The sequence below is a fragment of the Dendropsophus ebraccatus genome, chromosome 6 (assembly GCF_027789765.1).
Source record: "Dendropsophus ebraccatus isolate aDenEbr1 chromosome 6, aDenEbr1.pat, whole genome shotgun sequence".
NCBI lineage: Eukaryota > Metazoa > Chordata > Amphibia > Anura > Hylidae > Dendropsophus > Dendropsophus ebraccatus.
Genome location: NC_091459.1, coordinates 149,771,314 through 149,798,477, shown reverse-complemented (window position 1 = coordinate 149,798,477; position 27,164 = coordinate 149,771,314). Strand labels below are relative to the sequence as shown.

At 50.2% G+C, this 27,164-nt stretch overlaps 1 protein-coding gene and 3 non-coding genes across 4 annotated transcripts; all 4 read left to right on the top strand.

The window, feature by feature from the left end:
• Nucleotides 1–3,164: 3,164 nt before the first annotated feature.
• TRNAG-UCC (transfer RNA glycine (anticodon UCC)) lies at nt 3,165–3,236 on the top strand. The gene has a single exon. It is a non-coding gene; the product is annotated as a tRNA-Gly (tRNA).
• A 677-nt stretch (nt 3,237–3,913) lies between these two features.
• On the top strand, nt 3,914–7,734 carry LOC138795360 (collagen alpha-2(I) chain-like). Its single transcript, XM_069974348.1, has 2 exons — nt 3,914–5,779; nt 7,729–7,734. Exons 1-2 carry the CDS (start codon nt 3,914–3,916, stop codon nt 7,732–7,734), a joined length of 1,872 nt encoding a protein of 623 aa, XP_069830449.1.
• On the top strand, nt 6,241–6,312 carry TRNAG-UCC (transfer RNA glycine (anticodon UCC)). Its single transcript has one exon. It is a non-coding gene; the product is annotated as a tRNA-Gly (tRNA).
• A 15,351-nt stretch (nt 7,735–23,085) lies between the features above and the next one.
• Nucleotides 23,086–23,158, top strand: TRNAA-AGC (transfer RNA alanine (anticodon AGC)). Its single transcript has one exon. It is a non-coding gene; the product is annotated as a tRNA-Ala (tRNA).
• The last annotated feature ends 4,006 nt before the right edge of the window (nt 23,159–27,164 follow it).

Below are 27,164 nucleotides of genomic sequence, written 5' to 3'. Positions count from 1 at the left end.
GCGCGTAGAGGTACACAGGGAGCTGCTGTCAGTATATACATTATGCAAACTTACTAATACTTTGTACTGACCTATTTTACTATAAAGTGGCCAACCCCTTTAACGATTTTGAAGTAACGATGTGTTTTTTATAGCGATCAGCGTTTAGACCGAACGATATATCGTTTGGAAAATTCGTTATTGCGATCGTGTTAAGATGGCTTAAGCCTATGTCACACATAGGGTATATCGATGAAAGACTGTTTACATGAAGTGATCTGCTAATTTTCAGTGAGCGAGCAACGACGATTTGAGAACACGTTGAAGGATGATGATGAACGATTTTTCGCTCGTCGCTTGATCGTATGCAGTGTATACACGAGCCGATTATCGCTTAAATGTGATCGTTATCGCGAAAATTTGAACGATAATTGTCTTTAGACAGGGGTTCTGAGGCCGGTCCCACCGATCACTGCTGGCACGGGGGGAGGTAAGTTCATATTGGTAATCAAATTCCCCCTTGCCCTGGCTGCTGAATTAAAAAAATTGCCAGACTTCTCCTTTAAGGTCCTATTATACGCTCTGTGTAATAGGATCATGGCAGCAGACCGCTACAATGGCAGCAGACTTCAATGGGCAAAACAAACAATCTGAGGATCATTCGGGTGGCCCCTCCTGCTGCTCCCTGCTGTCTGTGCTTGTAATAGCGAGCAGGGAACTTGGGGCTAGCGAGCACTGACCTGACAGGTCGGCACTCATTTCCCCTGGAATATCGTGCTGTGTATACGCCCTCAGTGTGGTAATATTTCCATTATGGGACGTTGTATTTTATATAAAACAAATGTGTCAGTTAAACTGTTAGAATAATAATAATAATAGTTATTTGTATAGCGCCAACAGATTCCGCAGCACTCCACAAGAGTGATGGCTGACCCCACAGATTGGGCAATGATCAGCAGTAATTGACCACATGCCTTGTCCGCGATTTCTTATTATAGAGATGGTTGTTATTTCTGTGGTAGAGATTCATATATCTGTATGTATTATTATGGATTTGGGATATACAGAGGGATAATAAGTATCTGATCCGCTGTCGATCACCTACATAGAATGGAGAGGGGTCTAATATTTATAAATAATTATTCACCATTTTATTCTATGACATAAGGATTTGGTCGCTGACCGACCGACAGGAATTCTGCCGCTCACAGAGCTGTCAGTGTCTCTATAAGAAGCTCCTCCTCCTCTGCCCTCATTACCTGGATTATGCTGCGTTTACACGAAACGATAATTGGCCCGATTGTACGATTAACGATGTCAAAGTAACGATTTTTTTCTTCATAACGGTCAGCGTTTAGAAGGTACATTATATCGTACGGAAAATCGTTTTGCGATCGCTTAAGCCTATCTCGCACATTGGTTAAATCGGCGAACGACTGTTTACACGGAATGATCTGCGAATTTTTGTCGAACGACGATTTGAGAACATGTTGTAAGATCAAAATGAACGATTTCGTTCGCTGCGTTTACACGTACGATTATCGTTCGAATTCGATCGTTATCGCGCTAATTCGCATGATAATCGATACGTGTAAACGCACCATTTCCTGCACCTGTCTTGTTACCTGTATAATAATCACCTGTCCTCACACTCATTACACTCCAACCTCTCCACCATTGCCAAGACCAAAGAGCTGTCTAAGAACACCAGGGACAACAATGTAGGCCTGCACAAGGCTGGGATGGGCTACAGGACAATAGGCAGCAGCTTGGTGAGAAGACAACAACTGTTGGTGCAATTATTAGATTACTTTGACTCCTCTATGGCAGCTGGCCAAATGGGAAGCCGGCAAAGAGTCCTTGGTGCTGGTGATCCCCTAGTTACCTATGCTGCACGGTTATGGGCGTCTGAACTTTAGCGCACCATGCCGAGGGACGTTCTGTGACTGGGAGGGACGTTCTGTGACTGGGAGGGACGTTCTGTGACTGGGAGGGACATCCTGTGACCAGGAGGGACGTTCTGTGACTGGGAGGGACGTTCTGTGACCGGGAGGGATGTCCTGTGACCGGGAGGGATGTCCAGTGACCGGGAGGGACGTTCTGTGACTGGGAGGGACGTTCTGTGACTGGGAGGGACGTTCTGTGACCGGGAGGGATGTCCTTTGACTGGGAGGGATGTCCTGTGACCGGGAGGGATGTCCTGTGACCGGGAGGGATGTTCTGTGACCGGGAGGGATGTCCTATGTTTTGTGACCGGGAGGGATGTCCTTTGACTGGGAGGGATGTCCTGTGACTGGGAGGGATGTCCTGTGACCGGGAGGGATATTCTGTGACCGGGAGGGATGTTCTGTGACCGGGAGGGATGTCCTATGTCTTGTGACCGGGAGGGATGTCCTGTGACCGGGAGGGGACAGGACATCCCTCCTGGAGTTCCTGAGCTTCAATGGGGACACAGGGAACAATGGTCATTGCGCTGGCCCACTACGCTGCCCCATGTCACCGCACTCTTAGGCCATGTTCACACATGGCAATTATTGAATGCTAAACCGGTAAGAGCTGATATAAGGACAGGTATACGGGAAAGACTAAGATGCCTCCTCAGATCCATCCCTGGCTTTGTACTGAATAGCAGCAGGTGTGAACACAGCCATAGTCACGGCTGCGGTCAGAGACCCTGGAGGTATAAGTGTCCCCTCCATCACTGCTGTATAGACTTCCATTGTAATTCCGTATACTGCTGGATATATGGAGCACAGTGCATGTAGCCATAGCTTCTGCCCCTTCATTTTAACAATGTTGGGGTCTCAGTGCCCGGACCCCCAGTGTCATTACACTATGTTATATCTGAAGCTTACTGAAATTATTCTCTGTAAACCTTAGAGGGCAGACCTGATCCCTTACAACCTTATTATTGTACATGTGTTCCGCGTATTCATGTCCTGTCACGTGTAACCAAGCCAGGCGATCGAGAGCAGAACGGCTGCTGCCTGTAATATGCCATATGAGCGGTATATGAAGAAGATGAACGTTGCGTCTCCTCTTCTCTACTGGACCAAGTACAATATGATCGGGACTCTGGAGACCTCCGTGATGTCCAGACCCCGATAACATGTCCCATCCCGTGAACGCTGAGAGGATTGTGTTACATTCCTGTCACTAAGTGCAGAAACAGGTTGAAACAGCGGGCGTTGGTGGTATAGTGGTGAGCATAGCTGCCTTCCAAGCAGTTGACCCGGGTTCGATTCCCGGCCAACGCAGGGATTTTTTTTTTTTATCGATCTTACTTCGTATTTATCCTCTCTAGAGGAAATCTCCCTGAATGTCGTGAATCATTTCCCCCAGACCCCAGAGAAGCGAGCAGGAGGGGTGATCATCTCCATATTCATTACCTCCCGGCTCATTCCTATTTTATGTATCTATAGAAACCATCAGTCATACTGCCCGATCAACAGTACACGAGTACGCATACGATTCCCAGTGACCTCTATACTACATGTCCACAGATTGGACAACAAAACTGGTTTATTGTTTAAAGGGAAACCAATAGAGGATTAGAGGAGTGTACCCTGCTGTTATGTCCCCACAGGGCTGGGGACGCTGGGGGATCCGGGGAGCAGGGGACGCTGGGGGCATCGGGGACAATGGGGGAGCCAGGGATGCTAGGGGATCCAGGGATGCTGGGGACGCTGGGGATCTGGGAACGCTGGGCGCACTGGGGACAATGGGGGTGCCAGGGACACTGGGGGATCCGGGGATGCTGGGGGCACCGGGGACAATGGGGGAGCCAGGGACGCTGGGGGATCCGGGGACGCTGGAGAGCTCGGGACACGGGGGGAGTCGGGGACGCTGGGGGAGCCAGGGACGCTGGAGAGCTGGGGACGCTGGGGGAGCCGGGGATGCTGGGGGTCTGGGAACGCTGGGGGCACCGGGGACAATGGGGGAGCCAGGGATGCTGGGCGATCCAGGGAGTCGGGGACGCTGGGGGAGCCAGGGACGCTGGAGAGCTGGGGGAGCCAGGGATGCTGGGGGAGCCGGGGACGCTGGAGAGCTGGGGACCCTGGAGAGCTGGGGACTCTGGGGCAGCTGGGGACGCTGGGGGAGCCGGGGACGCTGGGGGAGCCAGGGACGCTGGAGAGCTGGGGACGCTGGAGTGCTGGGGACGCTGGGGGATCCGGGGACGCTGGAGAGCTGGGGACGCTGGGGGAGCCGGGGACGCTGGGGGTCTGGGAACGCTGGGGGCACCGGGGACAATGGGGGAGCCAGGGACGCTGGGGGATCCGGGGAATCGGGGACGCTGGGGGAGCCAGGGACGCTGGAGAGCTGGAGACGCTGGGGGAGTCGGGGACGCTGGGGGAGCCAGGGATGCTGGGGACGCTGGGGGAGCCGGGGACGCTGGGGGAGCCAGGGACGCTGGAGAGCTGGGGACGCTGGAGAGCTGGGGATGCCGGGGAAGCTGGAGAGCTGGGGACGCTGGGGGAGCCTGGGATGCTGGGGACGCTGGGGGTCTGGGAACGCTGGGGGCACCGGGGAAAATGGGGGAGCCAGGGACGCTGGGGGATCCGGAGAATCGGGACGCTGGGGGAGCCAGGGACGCAGGAGAGCTGGGGACGCTGGGGGAGTCGGGGACGCTGGGGGAGCCAAGGACGCTGGAGAGCTGGGGGCGCTGGCGGAGCCAGGGACGCTGGGGGAGCCAAGGACGCTGGAGAGCTGGGGGCGCTGGAGAACTGGGGACGCTGGGGGAGCCGGGGACGCTGGGGGAGCCAGGGACCCTGGAGAACTGGGGACGCTGGGGGGAGCCAGGGACGCTGGAGAGCTGGGGACGCTGGAGTGCTGGGGACGCTGGGGGATCCGGGGACGCTGGACAGCTGGGGACGCTAGAGTGCTGGGGACGCTGGAGAGCTGGGTACGCCGGGGAAGCTGGAGAGCTGGGGATGCTGGGGGCACCGGGGACACTGGGGGAGCCGTGGACGCTGGGGATGCTGGGGGAGCTGGGGACGCTGGGGGCACCGGGGACACTGGAGGAGCCTGGGACGCTGGGGGATCCTGGGACGCTGGAGAGCTGGGGACACTGGAGAGCTGGGGATGCTGGGGGAGCTGGGGACGCTGGGGAAGCCGGGGATGCTGGGGGAAACCGGGGACGCTGGGGGATCCTGGGACGCTGGGGGAGCCGGGGACGCTGGAGAACTGGGGACGCTGGGGGAGCCGGGGACGCTGGAGAACTGGGGACGCTGGGGGAGCCAGGGACGCTGAGGAAGCCAGGGACGCTGGAGATCTGGGGATGCTGGGGGATCCGGGGACGCTGGAGAGCTGGGGACGCCGGGGACGCTGGAGAGCTGGGGATGCTGGGGGCACCGGGGACACTGGGGGAGCCGGGGATGCTGGGGGAGCCGGGGACGCTGGGGGAACCAGGGACGCTGGAGAGCTGGGGATGCTGGGGGAGCTGGGGACGCTGGGGAAGCCGGGGATGCTGGGGGAAACCGGGGACGCTGGGGGATCCTGGGACGCTGGAGAGCTGGGGACGCTGGGGGCACTGGGGGAGCCGGGGATGCTGGGGGAGCCGGGAACGCTGGGCGAAACAGGGAACGCTGGAGAGCTGGGGATGCTGGGGGAGCTGGGGACGCTGGGGGAAACCGGGGGCGCTGGGGGATCCTGGGACGCTGGAGAGCTGGGGAGGCTGGGGGCACAGGGGGAGCCGGGGATGCTGGGGGAGCTGGGGACGCTGGGGGAAACCGGGGACGCTGGGGATGCTGGGGGAGCTGGGGGATCTGGGGACGCTGGGGGATCCGGAGAGCAGGGGGAGGTGAGTATAGGGGGTGACAGGAGCTGCGGTGGAGCACAGGGAAGTGAGTTTAGGGAGTGACAGGAGCTGCGGTGGAGCACAAGGAGGTGAGTATAGGGAGTGACAGGAGCTGGGGGGACAAAGTGACATTTGGGAGTCTCTGTGGTGCAATCGGTTAGCGCGTTCAGCTGTTAACAGAAAGGTTAGTGGTTCAAGCCCTCTAAGATTATGCTGCAGTCACTGATTGGCTGAGTGGTGTTTTCCCCTGGGCCGTGAAGTAGCAGGAAACCAGGGTAAAATGATACCTAATGGGGGTCCAGGAGGCTGTTAACTCGGTTATGGAGGCATGGAGACTAGTCAGGAACGCCGTTGGGTAGAGATAAACTTAGGGAATGTTCACACAGTAACACTGGATGTTTTGAACTGTCCTTATATAATCAGAGTATATTTTGGATATGTGTATGAGCACAGGTGCACATCAAGCGTTGGTGGTATAGTGGTGAGCATAGCTGCCTTCCAAGCAGTTGACCCGGGTTCGATTCCCGGCCAACGCACACGAAGAGTTTTTGTTTAACTACAAATCTTTCTCTGGATTTTATAGTCATATAGGTGACTATATGGAGTTATTTTCTATACTTCTCTTTTATTTATTCTTATTTTTGTCATAAAAAAAAAATGTATAGTATGGTACCGTGTTAGCCAGAAAAATCCATATTGTGGTAAATACTTGAAATCAAAGTATTTTAGGAGTGATACCTTTATTGGCCAACAAAAAGTTGTTAGAGCTGTGAGATTCCGGGATTCACAAGATCCCTTCGTCAGACAAGATCACAAATGATTTACAGGAAGAGCCCAACATTTTAGGGATGTTACAGGCAAGAAGAGAGAGACATCGGTGAATGGGGGGGGGGGGGGGGTATATACATCACATAGATAAGCCAGGGGCAATAAAAAGGACTTGTTGGATTGTTGGCCAGTTCAGTCTTATCTGTGGAGTGTGTCCATGTAGTGGGTCATAAATCCTGGTGTATTAGTCCATGTAGTGGGTCATACATCCCGTGTATTAGTCCATGTAGTGGGTCATGCATCCCGGTGTATTAGTCCATGTAGTGGGTCATACATCCCGGTGTATTAGTCCATGTAGTAAGTCATACATCCCGGTGTATTAGTCCATGTAGTGGGTCATACATCCCGTGTATTAGTCCATGTAGTGGGTCATACATCCCGGTGTATTAGTCCATGTAGTGGGTCATACATCCCGGTGTATTAGTCCATGTAGTGGGTCATACATCCCGGTGTATTAGTCCATGTAGTGGGTCATACATCCCGTGTATTAGTCCATGTAGTGGGTCATACATCCCGGTGTATTAGTCCATGTAGTGGGTCATACATCCCGGTGTATTAGTCCATGTAGTGGGTCATACATCCCGGTGTATTAGTCCATGTAGTGGGTCATACATCCCGGTGTATTAGTCCATGTAGTGGGTCATACATCCCGTGTATTACTCCATGTAGTGGGTCATACATCCCGGTGTATTAGTCCATGTAGTGGGTCATAAATCCTGGTGTATTAGTCCATGTAGTGGGTCATACATCCTGATGTATTAGTCCATGTAGTAGGTCATACATCCTGGTGTATTAGTCCATGTAGTGGGTCATACATCCTGGTGTATTAGTCCATGTAGTGGGTCATACATCCCGGTGTATTAGTCCATGTAGTGGGTCATACATCCTGGTGTATTAGTCCATGCAGTGGGTCATAAATCCTGGTGTATTAGTCCATGTAGTGGGTCATACATCCTGGTGTATTAGTCCATGTAGTGGGTCATACATCCAGGTGCCAGGTTTAATCCATGTGTTAATGACTGGAAGGTTTTTATCAATTTGAATTCCCACACTTTCCTCTCTCTGTCACTCTGGAAGTGACCTTTGAGGACCATAACCTTTAAACCTGTTATTCTATGGTCCAGTCCTGAGAAATGTTGGCCTACAGGGGTGTTGAGACTTATTTTTATTATATGTCTATGTCAGTTCATTCTAGTTTGTAGTTTCTGTTTTGTTTCCCGAATGTAAATCCCTGTGGGGCATCGTGTACACTTTATCATGTAAGATACCCCAATGTACCGAACACAAATGGATCTTAAAAACCTACTGAAGAAACTGGCACAACTTAACAGCGACATCTTCTTCCTACCCCAATGCAAAAAGGATAATTTACTTCCCAGGGGTCTCATGGTCAAAAACCCAACTCGGTGTACGTACAATACTTACTTTACACAGAAACTGTGCTACAGAACATCTGAACGTCTGAGGAACCACCTCATCCACGTTGTCTACAGCAAGAAGAAAAGTGTCCAAGAAGCAATTCATTCTCTGAACACAACACAAGGACCAACATTTTGCTCAACAAGAGAAATACTTTGGAATTTCCACAATAAACTACAACATCAACTTATAATCAACAAGAAGAAGAAACTCTACAGACTTAGGATGAAAGCAGGTCTCATAACAGCGGTGAGATACTTGGATCAGCCCAAGCTGGAAGCATCTTCTTCAGTTGTCAACCTCTCACAGTATCAGCAAAACACAGCAGAAATTAACGTTCTGTCTAAAGGACAACTTGACAGAACCCAATTTTGCAGTGATATAGAAGAATTTTTTCGCAGATTACGATTAAAAGAGTTTTTCTATGACAAAATGGATTTTAACTCACAAACTGACACGGAGCAAGAACCTACAAAAAAGAAAAAGAGGACAACCTGGACTCCACTACCCGGACATAATCAAACCCTGGATTACTACATAGACTGCTTTAGAAAGAAAGTAAAATCTGGTATTTTGGATAAACAACACAACCAAACACATAACCTCAGTGCGGAGGAAAGGAAAGCTATAAAATCTCTAAAACTTAACAAAGATATCACTATTAAAGCGGCAGATAAAGGAGGAGCTGTAGTGATTATGAACACGTCTGATTATATCCAGGAAGCAAAGAGACAACTCCAGGACAGAAGATACTACAAGCCATTGCAGGAGGACCCCACAAAACCATATACTAAGGAACCTTTAAATGTCATAGGGAGCTTCAACTCTTCATCTACCAATCTACTGGACCTTGACCCGGACAATCCCAAAATGGGGACTTTGTACATCCTACCAAAAATACATAAAGAAGGTGATCCAGGGAGACCAATCATCTCTGGTATTGGGACACTAACAGAAGCCATCTCTGGCAGGGTTGAGAATATTTTAAAGCCTTTGGTGAAGCAAACACCCAGTTCTGTCCAGGACACCACCGACATTGTCTACAAACTGTCAGCCCTGGGCCCATTACCACGGCACACGATATTGGCCACCATGGATGTGGAATCTCTGTATTCAAACATCCCCCATGAGGACGGCATTGCTGCCTGCCAACACTTCCTTCAGAACCACAACAAAGCCATGGAACCAACAACACAACTCATCAGGTTTGTGCTTAACCAGAACTATGACATGTATCTGCAATGTATGGGAAGTGCTATGGGAAGCAAAATGTCTCCTCAATATCCCAATCTCTTCATGGCCAAATTGGAGGAGGAGTTCCTAAATACTTGTATGATCAAACCTCTAGCATATCTCCGGTACATAGATGATTTACTCATCATTTGGACAGCATCGGAAGAGGAACTGCTCACCTTCCACAGCAACTTTAATAATTTCCATCCCACCATCAAACACACACTCAGCTACTCCAAATCCAAAATACATTTCCTGGACACAACTATATCTATAGAGAACAACACCATACAAACCTCCATCTACAAGAAACCTACAGGCCACCCAGCATACCTACAATGGAACAGCTTTCATCCAACCCACACAAAGATGTCCATCATCCATAGCCAAGCCCTCAGATACATCAGGATTGGTTCTGATGATAAAGATAGAGAACACCACCTATCATCTTTGAGAGAGACATTCCTAAAACAAGGCTACCACCCAATAACTATAGATGAACAGATCCACAGAGCCAAAAGAATTCCAAGACAAAGCCTCCTGGAATATAAGCAGAAGGAGGAGAACAGCCGGGTACCATTAGTGGTCACCTATAACCCTAATATGAAGATCCTAAAAAAGATTGCTGCTCAACTACAACCAATATTCCAGAGGGACAACAGACTGAAAGAGATTTTCCCAGAATTACCTCTTCTTTCATTCAAACAACCCCCAAATTTAAGAAACCTCCTTGTAAAAAGCGCTCATCAACAGAGACTGGCACCTTCCCCTGCCATACCAGAGACTGGCACCTTCCCCTGCTACACCAGAGACTGGCACCTTCCCCTGCCACACCAGAGACTGGCACCTCCCCCTGCTACACCAGAGACTGGCACCTCCCCCTGCTACACCAGAGACTGGCACCTTCCCCTGCTACACCAGAGACTGGCACCTTCCCCTGCCATACCAGAGACTGGCACCTTCCCCTGCTACACCAGAGACTGGCACCTTCCCCTGCTACACCAGAGACTGGCACCTTCCCCTGCCACACCAGAGACTGGCACCTCCCCCTGCTACACCAGAGACTGGCACCTCCCCCTGCTACACCAGAGACTGGCACCTTCCCCTGCTACACCAGAGACTGGCACCTTCCCCTGCTACACCAGAGACTGGCACCTTCCCCTGCCACACCAGAGACTGGCACCTTCCCCTGCTACACCAGAGACTGGCACCTTCCCCTGCTACACCAGAGACTGGCACCTTCCCCTGCCACACCAGAGACTGGCACCTTCCCCTGCTACACCAGAGACTGGCACCTTCCCCTGCTACACCAGAGCCTGGCACCTTCCCCTGCTACACCAGAGACTGGCACCTTCCCCTGCTACACCAGAGACTGGCACCTTCCCCTGCTACACCAGAGACTGGCACCTTCCCCTGCTACACCAGAGACTGGCACCTCTCCCTGCTACACCAGAGACTGGCACCTCCCCCTGCTACACCAGAGACTGGCACCTTCCCCTGCTACACCAGAGACTGGCACCTTCCCCTGCCACACCAGAGACTGGCACCTCTCCCTGCTACACCAGAGACTGGCACCTCTCCCTGCTACACCAGAGACTGGCACCTTCCCCTGCTACACCAGAGACTGGCACCTTCCCCTGCTACACCAGAGACTGGCACCTCCCCCTGCTACACCAGAGACTGGCACCTTCCCCTGCTACACCAGAGACTGACACCTTCCCCTGCCACACCAGAGACTGGCACCTTCCCCTGCTACACCAGAGACTGGCACCTCCCCCTGCTACACCAGAGACTGGCACCTTCCCCTGCCACACCAGAGCCGGGCACCTCCCCCTGCTACACCAGAGACTGGCACCTTCCCCTGCCACACCAGAGACTGGCACCTTCCCCTGCTACACCAGAGACTGGCACCTCCCCCTGCTACACCAGAGACTGGCACCTTCCCCTGCCACACCAGAGACTGGCACCTCCCCCTGCTACACCAGAGACTGGCACCTTCCCCTGCTACACCAGAGACTGGCACCTCCCCCTGCTACACCAGAGACTGGCACCTTCCCCTGCTACACCAGAGACTGGCACCTTCCCCTGCTACACCAGAGACTGGCACCTCCCCCTGCTACACCAGAGACTGGCACCTCCCCCTGCTACACCAGAGACTGGCACCTCCCCCTGCTACACCAGAGACTGGCACCTCCCCCTGCTACAGCAGAGACTGGCACCTCCCCCTGCTACACCAGAGACTGGCACCTTCCCCTGCTACACCAGAGACTGGCACCTTCCCCTGCTACACCAGAGACTGGCACCTCCCCCTGCTACAGCAGAGACTGGCACCTTCCCCTGCTACACCAGAGACTGGCACCTTCCCCTGCTACACCAGAGACTGGCACCTTCCCCTGCTACACCAGAGACTGGCACCTCCCCCTGCTACACCAGAGACTGGCACCTCCCCCTGCTACACCAGAGACTGGCACCTCCCCCTGCTACACAAGAGACTGGCACCTTCCCCTGCTACACCAGAGACTGGCACCTCCCCCTGCTACACCAGAGACTGGCACCTTCCCCTGCTACACCAGAGACTGGCACCTCCCCCTGCTACACAAGAGACTGGCACCTTCCCCTGCTACACCAGAGACTGGCACCTTCCCCTGCTACACCAGAGACTGGCACCTTCCCCTGCTACACCAGAGACTGGCACCTTCCCCTGCTACACCAGAGACTGGCACCTTCCCCTGCCACACCAGAGACTGGCACCTCCCCCTGCTACACCAGAGACTGGCACCTCCCCCTGCTACACCAGAGACTGGCACCTTCCCCTGCTACACCAGAAGACGCAGTACATGTCCCCACATATTACAAACCAACACAATCCGCATCCCCAACACACAGCGGGACTACACAATTACCAATGCTTTCCCATGTCCATCCTCCAATGTGGTCTACATGATAAAGTGTACACGATGCCCCACAGGGATTTACATTGGGGAAACAAAACAGAAACTACAAACTAGAATGTACCTAGATTATGGAACTGGGGGTGGAGCGGCGGGAGGGGTTAGAATAGTCACTAGTGATAAAAGGAAAGGGAATATGGACAAATATATTAAATGTATGTATACTAATGCTCGAAGCCTCACTAATAAAGCTGAGGAATTAGAACTCATAATGGTTGAAGAGAAATATGATATAGTGGGGATAAGCGAGACATGGCTGGATGAGAGTTATGACTGGGTCGTTAATATCCAGGGTTATAGTCTATTCAGAAATGACCGTAAAAATAAGAAAGGGGGAGGGGTCTGTCTATATGTTACATCCTGCCTTAAGCCTATTCTGCGGGAGGATATATGTGATGATAATGTGGAGTCTCTTTGGGTAGAAATAAGGGGAGGGACGAAGAATAATAAAATTCTTATAGGAGTGAGTTATAAACCTCCAAGTATAGTGGAAGAATCAGAAAATCTTCTTATAAGACAAATAGATGTGGCAGCGAAGCAGGGGGAAGTCATTATTATGGGGGACTTTAACTACCCAAATATCAACTGGAAAGCAGAAACCTGCAGCTCCAGGAAGGGAAGCGGAAACTGGAAATAGTAACAGATAATTACCTTTCCCAACTAGTACAGGAACCAACAAGAGGGGGGGCCCTTCTGGACCTGATCTTAACCAATAGGCCCGACAGAATATCAAAAATAGAGGTGGGGGTCACCTAGGTAATAGTGACCATAACATAGTAAGTTTTCAATTATCCTTCAATAAAATAATTAGCAGAGGGGCTACAAAAACATTACATTTCAGGAAGGCTAATTTCCAAAAACTAAGAGAGGACCTTGGGAACATAGACTGGGACACTGCCCTGAGATATAAGAGAGGACCCCGGGGACATAGACTGGGACACAGCCCTGAGATATAAGAGAGGACCTTGGGAACATAGACTGGGACAATGCCTTCAGAAATAAAAGTACACAAGAGAAATGGGACATATTTAGGAGCATCCTGGGTAAATCATGTGAACGACACATACCATATGGGAATAAAAGTAGTAGAAATAAGAGAAATCCAATGTGGTAACTTCAGCTGTAAGGGGTGCAATAAGTGATAAGAAACAAGCATTCAGACTACTAACACAAGAAGGTAGTGGGGAAGCATTGAGCAACTATAGACAGAAGAATAGAATGTGTAAAAAACAAATAAAAGAAGCAAAAATAGCAACAGAAAGAAGGATAGCCACAGAAAGTAAAACGAATCCCAAAATGTTCTTCACCTATATAAACAACAAAAGACTTAAAACAGAAAATGTTGGTCCCCTCAAAAATAATCTGGGTGTAATGGTGGAGGGGGAAGAGGAAAAGGCCAATCTACTAAATACATTCTTCTCTACTGTATTCACAGAGGAGAATCCCATAACAGACGATATGACTAGGGATAATGTTAATCCTCCCATAAATCTCACCTGCCTAACACAACAAGAAGTGGGGAAACGCCTTAAAAATATTAAAATCCATAAGTCACCGGGCCCAGAAGGTCCATCCTAGAGTTTTGCAAGAATTAAATACTGTGTTAGACAGACCGTTATTCCTAATATTTAAAGATTCTATTACGACAGGGATTGTTCCACAGGACTGGCGCATAGCTAATGTGCTACCAATATTCAAGAAGGGGTCAAGGAGTGATCCTGGAAACTACAGGCCCGTAAGTCTAACATCTATAGTAGGTAAAGTATTTGAGGGGATTGTAAGAGATGCTATACTGGAGTATCTTAATGAAAATAATCTTATGACGCAGCACCAGCATGGATTTATGAGGGATCGATCCTGTCAGACTAATCTGATCGGCTTCTATGAAGAGGTAAGTTATAGACTGGACCTGGGGGAGGCTGTGGACGTTGTGTATCTGGGGGAGGCTGTGGATGTTGTGTATCTGGACTTTTCAAAGGCATTTGATACTGAGCCGCATAAAAGGTTGGTCTACAAAATGAGGATGCTGGGACTCGGGGAAAACGTATGCAAATGGGTAAGTAACTGGTTGTGTGATAGAAAACAGAGGGTGGTCATTGATGGAACATATTCAGATTGGGTTTTAGTTACTAGTGGGGTACCACAGGGGTCAGTGTTGGGTCCACTTCTTTTTAATATTTTTATTAATGATCTTGTAGAGGGGCTACAGAGTAGAATCTCCATTTTTGTAGATGATACTAAACTGGGTAAAGTAATCACCACAGAGGATGATAATATCATATTACAGAGGGATTTGGAGAAGCTAGAGGCTTGGGCGGAGAAATGGCAAATGAAGTTTAATGTGGATAAATGTAAGGTTATGCACTTGAGCCATAGAAATAATAAGTACAGTTATGTGCTAAATAATAATACACTGGGTAAAACTACTTCCGAAAAGGACCTGGGGGTATTGGTGGACAGTAAACTCAACTTTAGTGATCAGTGCCAGGCAGCAGCTGCCAAGGCTAATAAAATAATGGGGTGCATCAAAAGAGGTCGAGATGCTAAAGATGAGAACATAGTTTTGCCTCTTTATAAATCACTGGTCAGACCACACATGGTATATACTGTGTACAGTTTTGGGCACCGGTATATAAGAAGGACACAGCTGAACTAGAGCGGGTGCAGAGGAGGGCAACAAAGGTCATTAAGGGAATGGGTGTGGGTGTGGGGGGGGTTACAGGACCAGGACAGGTTATCACGCTTGGGGTTATTTACGGTAGAAAAAAGACGTCTTAGGGGCGATCTGATCACAATGTACAAATATATGACTGGACAGTACAGAGATCTTTGTAGTGATCTCCTTACTCCTAGGTCTGTAACAATGACAAGGGGGCATCCTCTACGTCTAGAGGAAAGAAGATTTCATCATCAGCATCGACGCGGGTTCTTTACTGTACGAGCGGTAAGACTGTGGAACTCTCTGCCACATGATGTTGTCATGGCCGATTCATTATATAAGTTCAAGGGAGGCCTGGATGATTTTCTTGAAAAATATAATATTACAAGTTATGGGCATTAGATTTCTGGTGATACGTTGATCCGGGGATTGTTCTGGTTGCCATTGCAGTCGGGGGAGGGGGGGGGGGGGGGGAGTTTCTCCCTGTGGTGGGGCGTTTGTCTTCTGCCCCATAGGGGTTTTTCGCCTTCCTGGATCAACACAGTAGGATTTTCCTAGGTTGAACCTGATGGACTCTTGTCTTCTTTCAACCTTATTTACTATGTTACTATGTTACTATGTTACATAGACATACAATAAAAAGAAGTCTCAAAACCCCTGTAGGCCAACATTTCTTAGGACTGGACCATAGAATAACAGATTTAAAGGGGTTGTCCGGTGCTAAAAAATTATTCACAGAATAACACACATTACAAAGTTATACAACTTTGTAATGTATGTTATGTCTGTGAATGGCCCCCTTCCCCGTGTCCGAAGCTCACCCGCGATTGGCTGAGCATAACTGTGCTCAGCCAATCGCGGCTGAGCTTCGGATGACGCTGCAGAGGGCGGCCGGCACTCAGGAAGATCCGCCGGCCGCCCGAAGAAGACGTCACTGCTGAGGATCGGAGACCGTGGTCGGCACGTGACAGGTGAGTATAGCGCACCACACTTCCGGGTACACGGGTGGGGGTGGTGGGACACGGGGAAGGGGGCCATTCACAGACATAACATACATTACAAAGTTGTATAACTTTGTAATGTGTGTTATTCTGTGAATAATTTTTTAGCGCCGGACAACCCCTTTAAGGGTTATGGTCCTCAAAGGTCACTTCCAGAGTGACAGAGAGAGGAAAGTGTGGGAATTCAAATTGATAAAAACCTTCCAGTCATTAACACATGGATTAAACCTGGCACCTGGATGTATGACCCACTACATGGACTAATACACCGGGATGTATGACCCACTGCATGGACTAATACACGGGATGTATGACCCACTACATGGACTAATACACCAGGATGTATGACCCCCTACATGGACTAATACACGGGATGTATGACCCACTACATGGACTAATACACCAGGATGTATGACCCACTACATGGACTAATACACGGGATGTATGACCCACTACATGGACTAATACACCGGGATGTATGACCCACTACATGGACTAATACACCAGGATGTATGACCCCCTACATGGACTAATACACCGGGATGTATGACCCACTACATGGACTAATACACGGGATGTATGACCTACTACATGGACTAATACACCGGGATGTATGACCCACTACATGGACTAATACACCGGGATGTATGACCCACTACATGGACTAATACACCGGGATGTATGACCCACTACATGGACTAATACACCTGGATGTATGACCTACTACATGGACTAATACACCAGGATGTATGACCCACTACATGGACTAATACACCAGGATGTATGACCCACTACATGGACTAATACACCTGGATGTATGACCCACTACATGGACTAATACACCGGGATGTATGACCCACTACATGGACTAATACACGGGATGTATGACCCACTACATGGACTAATACACGGGATGTATGACCCACTACATGGACTAATACACGGGATGTATGACCTACTACATGGACTAATACACGGGATGTATGACCCACTACATGGACTAATACACCGGGATGTATGACCCACTACATGGACTAATACACCGGGATGTATGACCCACTACATGGACTAATACACGGGGATGTATGACCCACTACATGGACTAATACACCGGGATGTATGACCTACTACATGGACTAATACACCAGGATGTATGACCCACTACATGGACTAATACACGGGATGTATGACCCACTACATGGACTAATACACAGGATGTATGACCTACTACATGGACTAATACACCTGGATGTATGACCCACTACATGGACTAATACACCGGGATGTATGACCCACTACATGGACTAATACACCAGGATGTATGACCCACTACATGGACTAATACACCGGGATGTATGACCCCCTACATGGACTAATACACCGGGATGTATGACCCACTACATGGACTAATACACCGGGATGTATGACCCACTACATGGACTAATACACCAGGATGTATGACCCACTACATGGAGTAATACACCTGGATGTATGACCCACTACATGGACTAATACACTGGGATGTATGACCCACTACATGGACTAATACACCGGGATGTATGACCCACTACATGGACTAATACACCGGGATGTATGACCCACTACATGGACTAATACACCAGGATGTATGACCCACTACATGGAGTAATACACCTGGATGTATGACCCACTACATGGACTAATACACTGGGATGTATGACCCACTACATGGACTAATACACGGGATGTATGACCCCCTACATGGACTAATACACCGGGATGTATGACCCCCTACATGGACTAATACACCGGGATGTATGACCCACTACATGGACTAATACACCGGGATGTATGACCCACTACATGGACTAATACACCGGGATGTATGACCCACTACATGGACTAATACACCAGGATGTATGACCCACTACATGGAGTAATACACCTGGATGTATGACCCACTACATGGACTAATACACAGGATGTATGACCCACTACATGGACTAATACACCGGGATGTATAACCCACTACATGGACTAATACACCGGGATGTATGACCCACTACATGGACTAATACACCGGGATGTATGACCCACTACATGGACTAATACACCAGGATGTATGACCCACTACATGGAGTAATACACCTGGATGTATGACCCACTACATGGACTAATACACCGGGATGTATGACCCACTACATGGACTAATACACCGGGATGTATGACCCACTACATGGACTAATACACGGGATGTATGACCCACTACATGGACTAATACACCGGGATGTATGACCCACTACATGGACTAATACACGGGATGTATGACCCACTACATGGACTAATACACCAGAATGTATGACCCACTAAATGGACTAATACACGGGATGTATGACCCACTACATGGACTAATACACCGGGATGTATGACTCACTACATGGACTAATACACCGGGATGTATGACCCACTACATGGACTAATACACCGGGATGTATGACCCACTACATGGACTAATACACCAGGATGTATGACCCACTACATGGAGTAATACACCTGGATGTATGACCCACTACATGGACTAATACACCGGGATGTATGACCCACTACATGGACTAATACACGGGATGTATGACCTACTACATGGACTAATACACCGGGATGTATGACCTACTACATGGACTAATACACCGGGATGTATGACCTACTACATGGACTAATACACGGGATGTATGACCTACTACATGGACTAATACACGGGATGTATGACCTACTACATGGACTAATACACGGGATGTATGACCTACTACATGGACTAATACACCGGGATGTATGACCTACTACATGGACTAATACACGGGATGTATGACCCACTACATGGACTAATACACCAGAATGTATGACCCACTACATGGACTAATACACCAGGATGTATGACCCACTACATGGACTAATACACAGGATGTATGACCCACTACATGGACTAATACACCGGGATGTATGACCCACTACATGGACTAATACACCGGGATGTATGACCCACTGCATGGACACACTCCACAGATAAGACTGAACTGGCCAACAATCTTGGACTTACTAATAAGCTTTACTTTACCACAAGTCCTTTTTATTGCCCCTGGCTTATCTATGTGATGTATATACCCCCTCACCCCCCCTCCCCCATTCACAGATGTCTCTCCCTTCTTGCCTGTAACATCCCTAAAATGTTGTGCTGTTTCTGTAAGTCATTTGTGATCTTGTCTGACGAAGGGATCTTGTGAATCCCGGAATCTCACAGCTCTAACAACTTTTTGTTGGCCAATAAAGGTCTCACTCCTAAAATACTTTGATTTCAAGTATTTACCACAATATGGATTTTTTTCATAAAAACATTGACAGCCTTCTTAGATGGCCGGCCACAGGACGTTTTTTCCCAAATGCAGTGGGAAAAATAACAAACCTCACTAACTCATATTTTGGATGTGCTTATGGATGCAGATCCAGCGCTGGTGGTATAGTGGGGAGCACTGCTGCCTTCCAAGCAATTGACCCGGGTTTGATTTGATGACTTTCTATTTAACTACAAATCTTTCTCTATATGTTGTGAAGCGTTTGGCTCAGCAGACGGGTCCTGTACTGAGAGCTCCTCCTGAAGAGAGAAGATTGGGGACAGGGCTGTGGGGGAGCAGGGGGAGGTGAGTATAGGAGGTGACAGGAGCTACGGGGGAGCAGGGGGAGGTGAGTATAGGGGGTGACCAGAGCTGCAGGGGAGCAGGGGGAGGAGAGTATAGGGGGTGGCAGGAGCTACGGGGGAGCAGGGGGAGGTGAGTATAGGAGGTGACAGGAGCTACGGGGGAGCAGTGGGAGGTGAGTATAGGAGGTGACAGGAGCTGCAGGGGAGCAGGGGGAGGAGAGTATAGGGGGTGACAGGAGCTACGGGGGAGCAGGGGGAGGTGAGTATAGGAGGTGACAGGAGCAACGGGGGAGCAGGGGGAGGTGAGTATAGGGGGTGACCAGAGCTGCAGGGGAGCAGGGGGAGGTGAGTATAGGGGGTGACAGGAGCTACGGGGGAGCAGGGGGAGGTGAGTATAGGGGGTGACAGGTGCTGCGGGGGAGTATAGGGGGTGACAGGAGCTGTGGGGGAGCAGGGGGAGGTGAGTATAGGGGGTGACAGGAACTACAGTGGAGCAGGGGGAGGTGAGTATAGGGGGTGACAGGAGCTGCGGGGGAGCAGGGGGAGGTGAGTATAGGGGGTGACAGGAGCTGCGGGGGAGCAGGGGGAGGTGAGTATAGGGGGTGACAGGAGCTGCGGGGGAGCAGGGGGGGGGGTGAGTATAGGGGGTGACAGGAACTGCGGGGGAGCAGGGGGAGGAGAGTATAGGGGGTGACAGGAGCTGCGGGAGCAGGGGGAGGTGAGTATAGGGGGTGACAGGAGCTGCGGGGGAGCAGGGGGGGGTGAGTATAGGGGGTGACATGTAAAAGTACCAGTGATCAGCAGATGAGTGGGAAACGCCAGATGATCACATCTGATGTGCAAAATAATTATCGGCCGAACATCTCCAGGTGACTGGTAATCTCTGCACGGACAAGAAGGTGCATTGGCACTCAGGAGTCTCTGTGGCGCAATCGGTTAGCGCGTTCGGCTGTTAACCGAAAGGTTGGTGGTTTTTCTTATGGTTTCATATCACAATTAGAGGGGTCTGAGCTGTGACACTGAGGAGGACGCATCCCCATCTTACTCTGTTCCCTTGGGTTTAAAGGGCTTTTCCAGTGTTTTTTTAAAGATTGTTTAGTAATTTCAGTTGCTTTCATGGAAAGAGTTGGAAAAAAAAAAGACCAGCTTTTTAAAGGAGATGGCCGTTTTTCCCAAATGCAGGGTCAGTGGGAAAAATAACAAACCTCACCAACTCACCTCACCCTGCGCCTCTACAGCGATGAACCACCACTCTGGGACCCCACCAGGCTCCGGGATATCCACCTGAGCCGTCACAAACTGATTAATGGACAGCTTGCTCAGCCAGTCAGTGACTGGGGCGGGACACTGCTTCTGATTGGCTGAGGGGGCTGTCCATCAGCTGGGACGGGCATTTTCCCCAGGTCATGACATCATCAGTGAGAACCCCAGAGCCGAGCTGAACCAGCTGCGATGTGCACTGGTATAACAATGGGATATGCTGTAATTCCATATATCCCTGTAGGTAATAGCAATGAATGTACAAGAATAACAAGACTTTTTATATGTTAGAAAGTATGTATACTTACCAGTCCCCATGCCTCCAGCACCCAGTTAACAGCCTCCTGGACCCCATTAGGTATCATTTTATTCCGGTTTCCTGCTACTTCACGTCCCAGGGGAAAATACCACTCAGACAATCAGTGACTGCAGCGGTATCTCAGTGACTGCAGCGGTATCTCAGAGACTGCAGAGGTATCTCAGAGACTGCAGCGCTATCTCAGACTGCAGCGGTATCTCAGAGACTGCAGAGGTATCTCATAGACTGCAGCGCTATCTCAGTGACTGCAGTGGTATCTCAGTGACTGCAGCGGTATCTCAGAGACTGCAGCGCTATCTCAGTGACTGCAGCGGTATCTCAGAGACTGCAGCGCTATCTCAGAAACTGCAGCGGTATCTCAGAGACTGCAGCGGTATCTCAGTGACTGCAGCGGTATCTTAGTGACTGCAGCGGTATATCAGAGACTGCAGCGGTATCTCAGAGACTGCAGCGGTATCTCAGAGACTGCAGCGGTATATCAGAGACTGCAGCGGTATCTCAGAGACTGCAGCGGTATCTCAGAGACTGCAGCGCTATCTCAGAGACTGCAGCGGTATCTCAGAGACTGCAGCGGTATCTCAGAGACTGCAGCGGTATCTCAGAGACTGCAGCAGTATCTCAGAGACTGCAGCGCTATCTCAGTGACTGCAGGGGTATCTCAGAGACAGCAGCGGTATCTCAGTGACTGCAGCGGTATCTCAGAGACTGCAGCGGTATCTCAGAGACTGCAGCGGTATCTCAGTGACTGCAGCGGTATCTCAGTGACTGCAGCGGTATCTCAGTGACTGCAGCGGTATCTCAGAGACTGCAGTGGGATAGCAGGAGGGAGGGCAGGAACTTGAATGGAATAGTGTTGCTCTTCTCACTACTTTCAAGAACAACTTGATCCATTTGGCCGGCCAGATTGACATTTGGTTCTCTGAAAGAGAAGAGGAGGTTAATCTGGAGTGTGAATTGGCTGGCCCTCACCATACTTCGCACCAGCGTCTTGAAGGACACCTCCGTCGCCTCAGCCACCTTCTCCGTCGCCTCAGCCACCTTCTCCGTCGCCTCAGCCACCTTCTCCCTCGCCTCAGCCACCTTCTCCGTCACCTCAGCCACCTTCTCCGTCGCCTCAGCCACCTTCTCCGTCGCCTCAGCCACCTTCTCCCTCGCCTCAGCCACTTTCTCCCTCAGCCATCTTCTCCCTCGCCTCAGTCACCTTCTCCGTCGCCTAAACCATCTTCTCCTTCGCCTCAGCCACCTTCTCCTTCGCCTCAGCCACTTTCTCCCTCGCCTCAGCCACCTTCTCCCTCGCCTCAGCCACCTTCTCCCTCGCCTAAGCCATCTTCTCCTTCGCCTCAGCCACCTTCTCCTTCGCCTCAGCCACCTTCTCCCTCGCCTCAGCCACCTTCTCCTTCGCCTCAGCCACCCTCCGAGGAACCATTGCAAGTGGACAGAATTCACTTGATGCAAGAAGAGAGGAATCACTGTCAGGAACAGAATTTGTGCCTATACTGTGTTATTCCCCATCATTTTTGCTTGAATTTCCCACAGTGTTCTCAGCGTCCAGGAAGCTCCGGTACATAGGTGAGGCCCACCTAGGTGTGAGGGCATCCTCTCCATGACTGTCCTTGTCCTAATTTCAGACTCTTCCTGATCGCAGTATCAAACCACTTACCATGGGAGATTAGTAACATTAGATTTTAATACCAAATGTGTATTTTAATTTTTGTTTACATTTAAAGAATGGGAAGGGGGGGGGGGGATTTTTAAAATATTTTCTAAACTTTATTTTTATGTGTTCCACATTTTAAGCCCCTTCAGGGGTCATTATAAGGAATTGTTGGCCTGTTCTAACGGACCACTTTTTATCAGTCTGTATTAGTCTGTGTCCATATTTTCTGGGCTTCAAACATTTTCAGCCACCAGTATCCAGGCCGCTCATCTCTACTAGATGGAGTACACGCTGTTATTTCACCCCTCAGCAGGGGGATTAGCTCAGATGGTAGAGCGCTCGCTTAGCATGCGAGAGGTAGCGGGATCGATGCCCGCATCCTCCAAAGCTTTTCTGACAGGGGAACAGACACATTACTGTAAATATAACTAACAATAAACCACTTTTTAATCCATATGCAAATGAGGCATTCAGTTGTACTAGGGGTGTGGCTTGATGTGCAGGAGTACCGCCCCCCTCTGCTCCTGTATCCACCACTGCTATTCATTTCACTCCAAGTGGGTGGTAAGAAAGTGCTGCCCCCTGGGACTCCCAGACGATTTCACAGATTCACGGAAATGTCTAACCTGAAGCGAGAAACAATGGTGGAGAAGCCGGCTGCTTCATTCTCTGGTCTGAAGATTGACACTCATGTGACCATGATGAGGAACAGGTGAGCCACATGATTCTCATCTCCTCCACCGCCATCTCCTCCTCCACCATCTCCTCCACCGCCATCTCCTCCTCCACCATCTCCTCCACCGCCATCTCCTCCATTGCCATCTCCTCCTCTATCATCTCCTTCATCATCTCCTCCTCCGCCATCTCTTCCACCGCCATCTCCTCCTCTATCATCTCCTCCTCCATCATCTCCTCCTCCATCATCTCCTCCTCCATCATCTCCTCCTCCATCATCTCCTCCTCCATCATCTCCTCCTCCACCACCTCCTCCATCATCTCCTCCTCCACCACCTCCTCCATCATCTCCTCCATCATCTCCTCCTCCATCATCTCCTCCTCCACCACCTCCTCCATCATCTCCTCCTCCACCACCTCCTCCATCATCTCCTCCTCCATCATCTCCTCCTCTATCATCTCCTCTATCATCTCCTCCTCCATCATCTCCTCCTCCATCATCTCCTCCTCCACCACCTCCTCCATCATCTCCTCCTCCGCCATCTCTTCCACCGCCATCTCCTCCTCTATCATCTCCTCCTCCACCACCTCCTCCATCATCTCCTCCTCCATCATCTCCTCCTCCACCACCTCCTCCATCATCTCCTCCTCCATCATCTCCTCCTCCACCACCTCCTCCATCATCTCCTCCTCCTCCATCATCTCCTCCTCCACCGCCATCTCCTCCATCGCCATCTCCTCCGTCATCTCCTCCTCCATCTCCTCCGTCATCTCCTCCTCCATCTCCTCCACCATTTCCTCCTCCATTTCCTCTTCCATAGGGTGGGTTCATACTGAGGAATTCTTGCGGATAATATCCGCGGAATTCTGTCAGCTGTCTGCGCGCACGGCCGCGCGCCTTTCCGCCGGCCCCATAGACACCATTCTATGGGCCGTCATATTCTGCTATCCGCCGAAAGAAGTGACATTTCACTTCTTTCGGCGGATAGCGGAATACACCGGCCCATATAATTTTTCATTAAAAATGACACCTTCTTAGATGGCCGGCCACAGGACGTTTTTTCCCAAATACAGTGGCAGTGGGAAAAATAACATACCTCACCAACTCACCTCTCCCCGCGCCTCTGCATCAATGGATCCCCACTCCAGGACCCCGCCAGGCTATAACCTTAGCCGACATCACAATCCGGTTGATGGACAGCCTGCTCAGCAAATTAGAGCCTGGGGCAGGACTCTGCTTTTGTGACTGGCTGAGGGGACTGTCCATCAGCTGAGACGAGCATTTATCTCCAAGTCGTGATTTTATCAGCGGGGGGTTTCAGAGCCAGTCTGGTGGTGCATTGCAGGCACGGGAAGAGGTAAGCAAGGAGTGCTTGTTATACTCTCTCCTGCCGCCTGTGGGATCCTTCATATGGCCGGACTTCTCCCTTAATGTCTAAAAATACAGACTATAAAAATGGGCAAAAATATAGCGACGTCAACTTTACAGCTGTAAAAATTAAGGCTGTAAAATTAACATGTGTGGACTGCTGACTGGTGAAGAGTGGGAGACTACGTCTCTACAGTCCTGTGCTCTGACCCCATAGTAATAATTCCCCCTGTCCTCTATACTCATAGTAATGCCCCCTGTGCTCTGTCCCCATAGTAATAATGCCCCTGTGCTCTGTCCCCATAGTAATAATGCCCCCTGTGTTCTGTCCCCATAGTGATAGTGCCCTCTGTGCTGTTGCATAGTAATAATGCCCCCTGTGCTCTGTCCCCATAGTAATAATGCCCCTTGTGCTCTGTCCCCATAGTAATAATGCCCTCTGTGCTCTGTCCCCATAGTAACAATGCCCCCTGTGTTCTGTCCACATAGTAATAATGTCCCCTGTGCTCTGTGCCCATAGTATTATGCCCCCTGTGCTCTGTCCTCATAGTAATAATGCCCCCTGTGCTCTGTCCCCATAGTAAAAATTCCCCCTGTGCTCTGTCCCCATAGTAATAATGCCTCCTGTGCTCTGTCCCCATAGTAATAATGCCCCCTGTGCTCTGTCCCCATAGTAATAATGCCCTCTGTGCTCTGTCCCCATAGTAACAATGCCCCCTGTGTTCTGTCCACATAGTAATAATGTCCCCTGTGCTCTGTGCCCATAGTAATAATGCCCCCTGTGCTGTCCTCATAGTAATAATGCCCCCTGTGCTCTGTCCCCATAGTAATAATGCCCCCTGTGTTCTGTCCCCATAGTGATAATGCCCCCTGTGCTGTCCCATAGTAATAATGTCCCCCTGTGCTCTGCCCCATAGTAATAATGTCCCCCTGTGCTCTATCCCCATAGTAATAATTCCCCCTGTGCCCTGCCCCATAGTAATAATGTCACCTTGTGTTCTATCCCCATAGTAATAATGCCCCCTGTGTTCTGTCCCCGTAGTAATAATGCTCCCTTTGCTCTGCCCCATTGTAATAATGCCACCTAGGCTCTGTCCCCATAATAATAATCCCCCTGTGCTCTGCCCCATAGTAATAATCCCCCTGTGCTCTGCCCCATAGTAATAATGCCCCCTGTGCTCTGCCTCATTGTAATACTGTCCCCCTGTGCTCTGACCCTATTCTAATACTGTCCCCCAGTGCTATAAACATCCCTGGTCCTGTGGCTCTACCAGCTGAGCCCTCCAAGATGTGCGATGTGCACTGATATAACAATGGGATATGCTGTAATTCCATGTATCCCTGTAGGTAATAGCAATGAATGTTCAAGAATAACGAGACTCTTTATATGTTAGAAAGTATCTGACTATTGTAAAACTAACAACGACAATAACATGTAAGGGGTGATCCATGATAACATGTAAGGGGTGATCCATAATAACATGTAAGGGGTGATCCATAATAACAAGTAAGGGGTGATCCATAATAACATGTAAGGGGGGATCCATAATAACATGTAAGGGGTGATCCATAATAACAAGTAAGGGGTGATCCATAATAACATGTAAGGGGGGATCCATAATAACATGTAAGGGGTGATCCATAATAACATGTAAGGGGTGATCCATAATAACAAGTAAGGGGTGATCCATAATAACATGTAAGGGGGGATCCATAATAACATGTAAGGGGTGATCCATAATAACAAGTAAGGGGTGATCCATAATAACAAGTAAGGGGTAGGGATGCACGATGCACCGAAATATCGATACTACTATCGATATTTCCGGCAAAAAAACGATTCAATACCAGGATTTCCTGGTATCGATACTTCATGTTACGCTGCATAATAGTGCAGTGCATAAAGTACAGTGCAGAGAACACGGCCGGCGGCTATCTGAGCGCCGGCCATGTTCTCTGTATGCCTCTCCCTGCCCCCTGCGGTCACCTCCGCTGCGCGGCTCTCCCTCCGCTCCCAGCGGCGCCATTTTCAAATAGCCGGCACTTGTGTAGATGCGGCTGTCACACTGACAGCGGCATCTAACCACTCCGTATTCAGCAGGGGTGGCTACTGTGTGTAACAGACCCCCGCTGCCGGTGTCTCTCTGATAATAGAGTCCGGCTCGGCCAGACTCTGTTATCAGGGAAATGATTTATGCAGCGGAGCCGGAGCTGCACAGAGGACTGGGGGCTGGGGAGAGAAGACTGAGAGCGGGAGGTCCCGGAGAGGAGGACGGAGGAGGCGGGTGGGGAGAGAAGACTGAGAGCGGGAGCTCCCGGAGAGGAGGACGGAGGAGGCGGGTGGGGA

What these genes read in the sequence shown, in the direction of transcription:
- LOC138795360 (XM_069974348.1), top strand. Translation starts at nt 3,914, where the DNA reads ATGGGGGAGCCAGGGATGCTGGGCGATCCAGGGAGTCGGGGACGCTGG.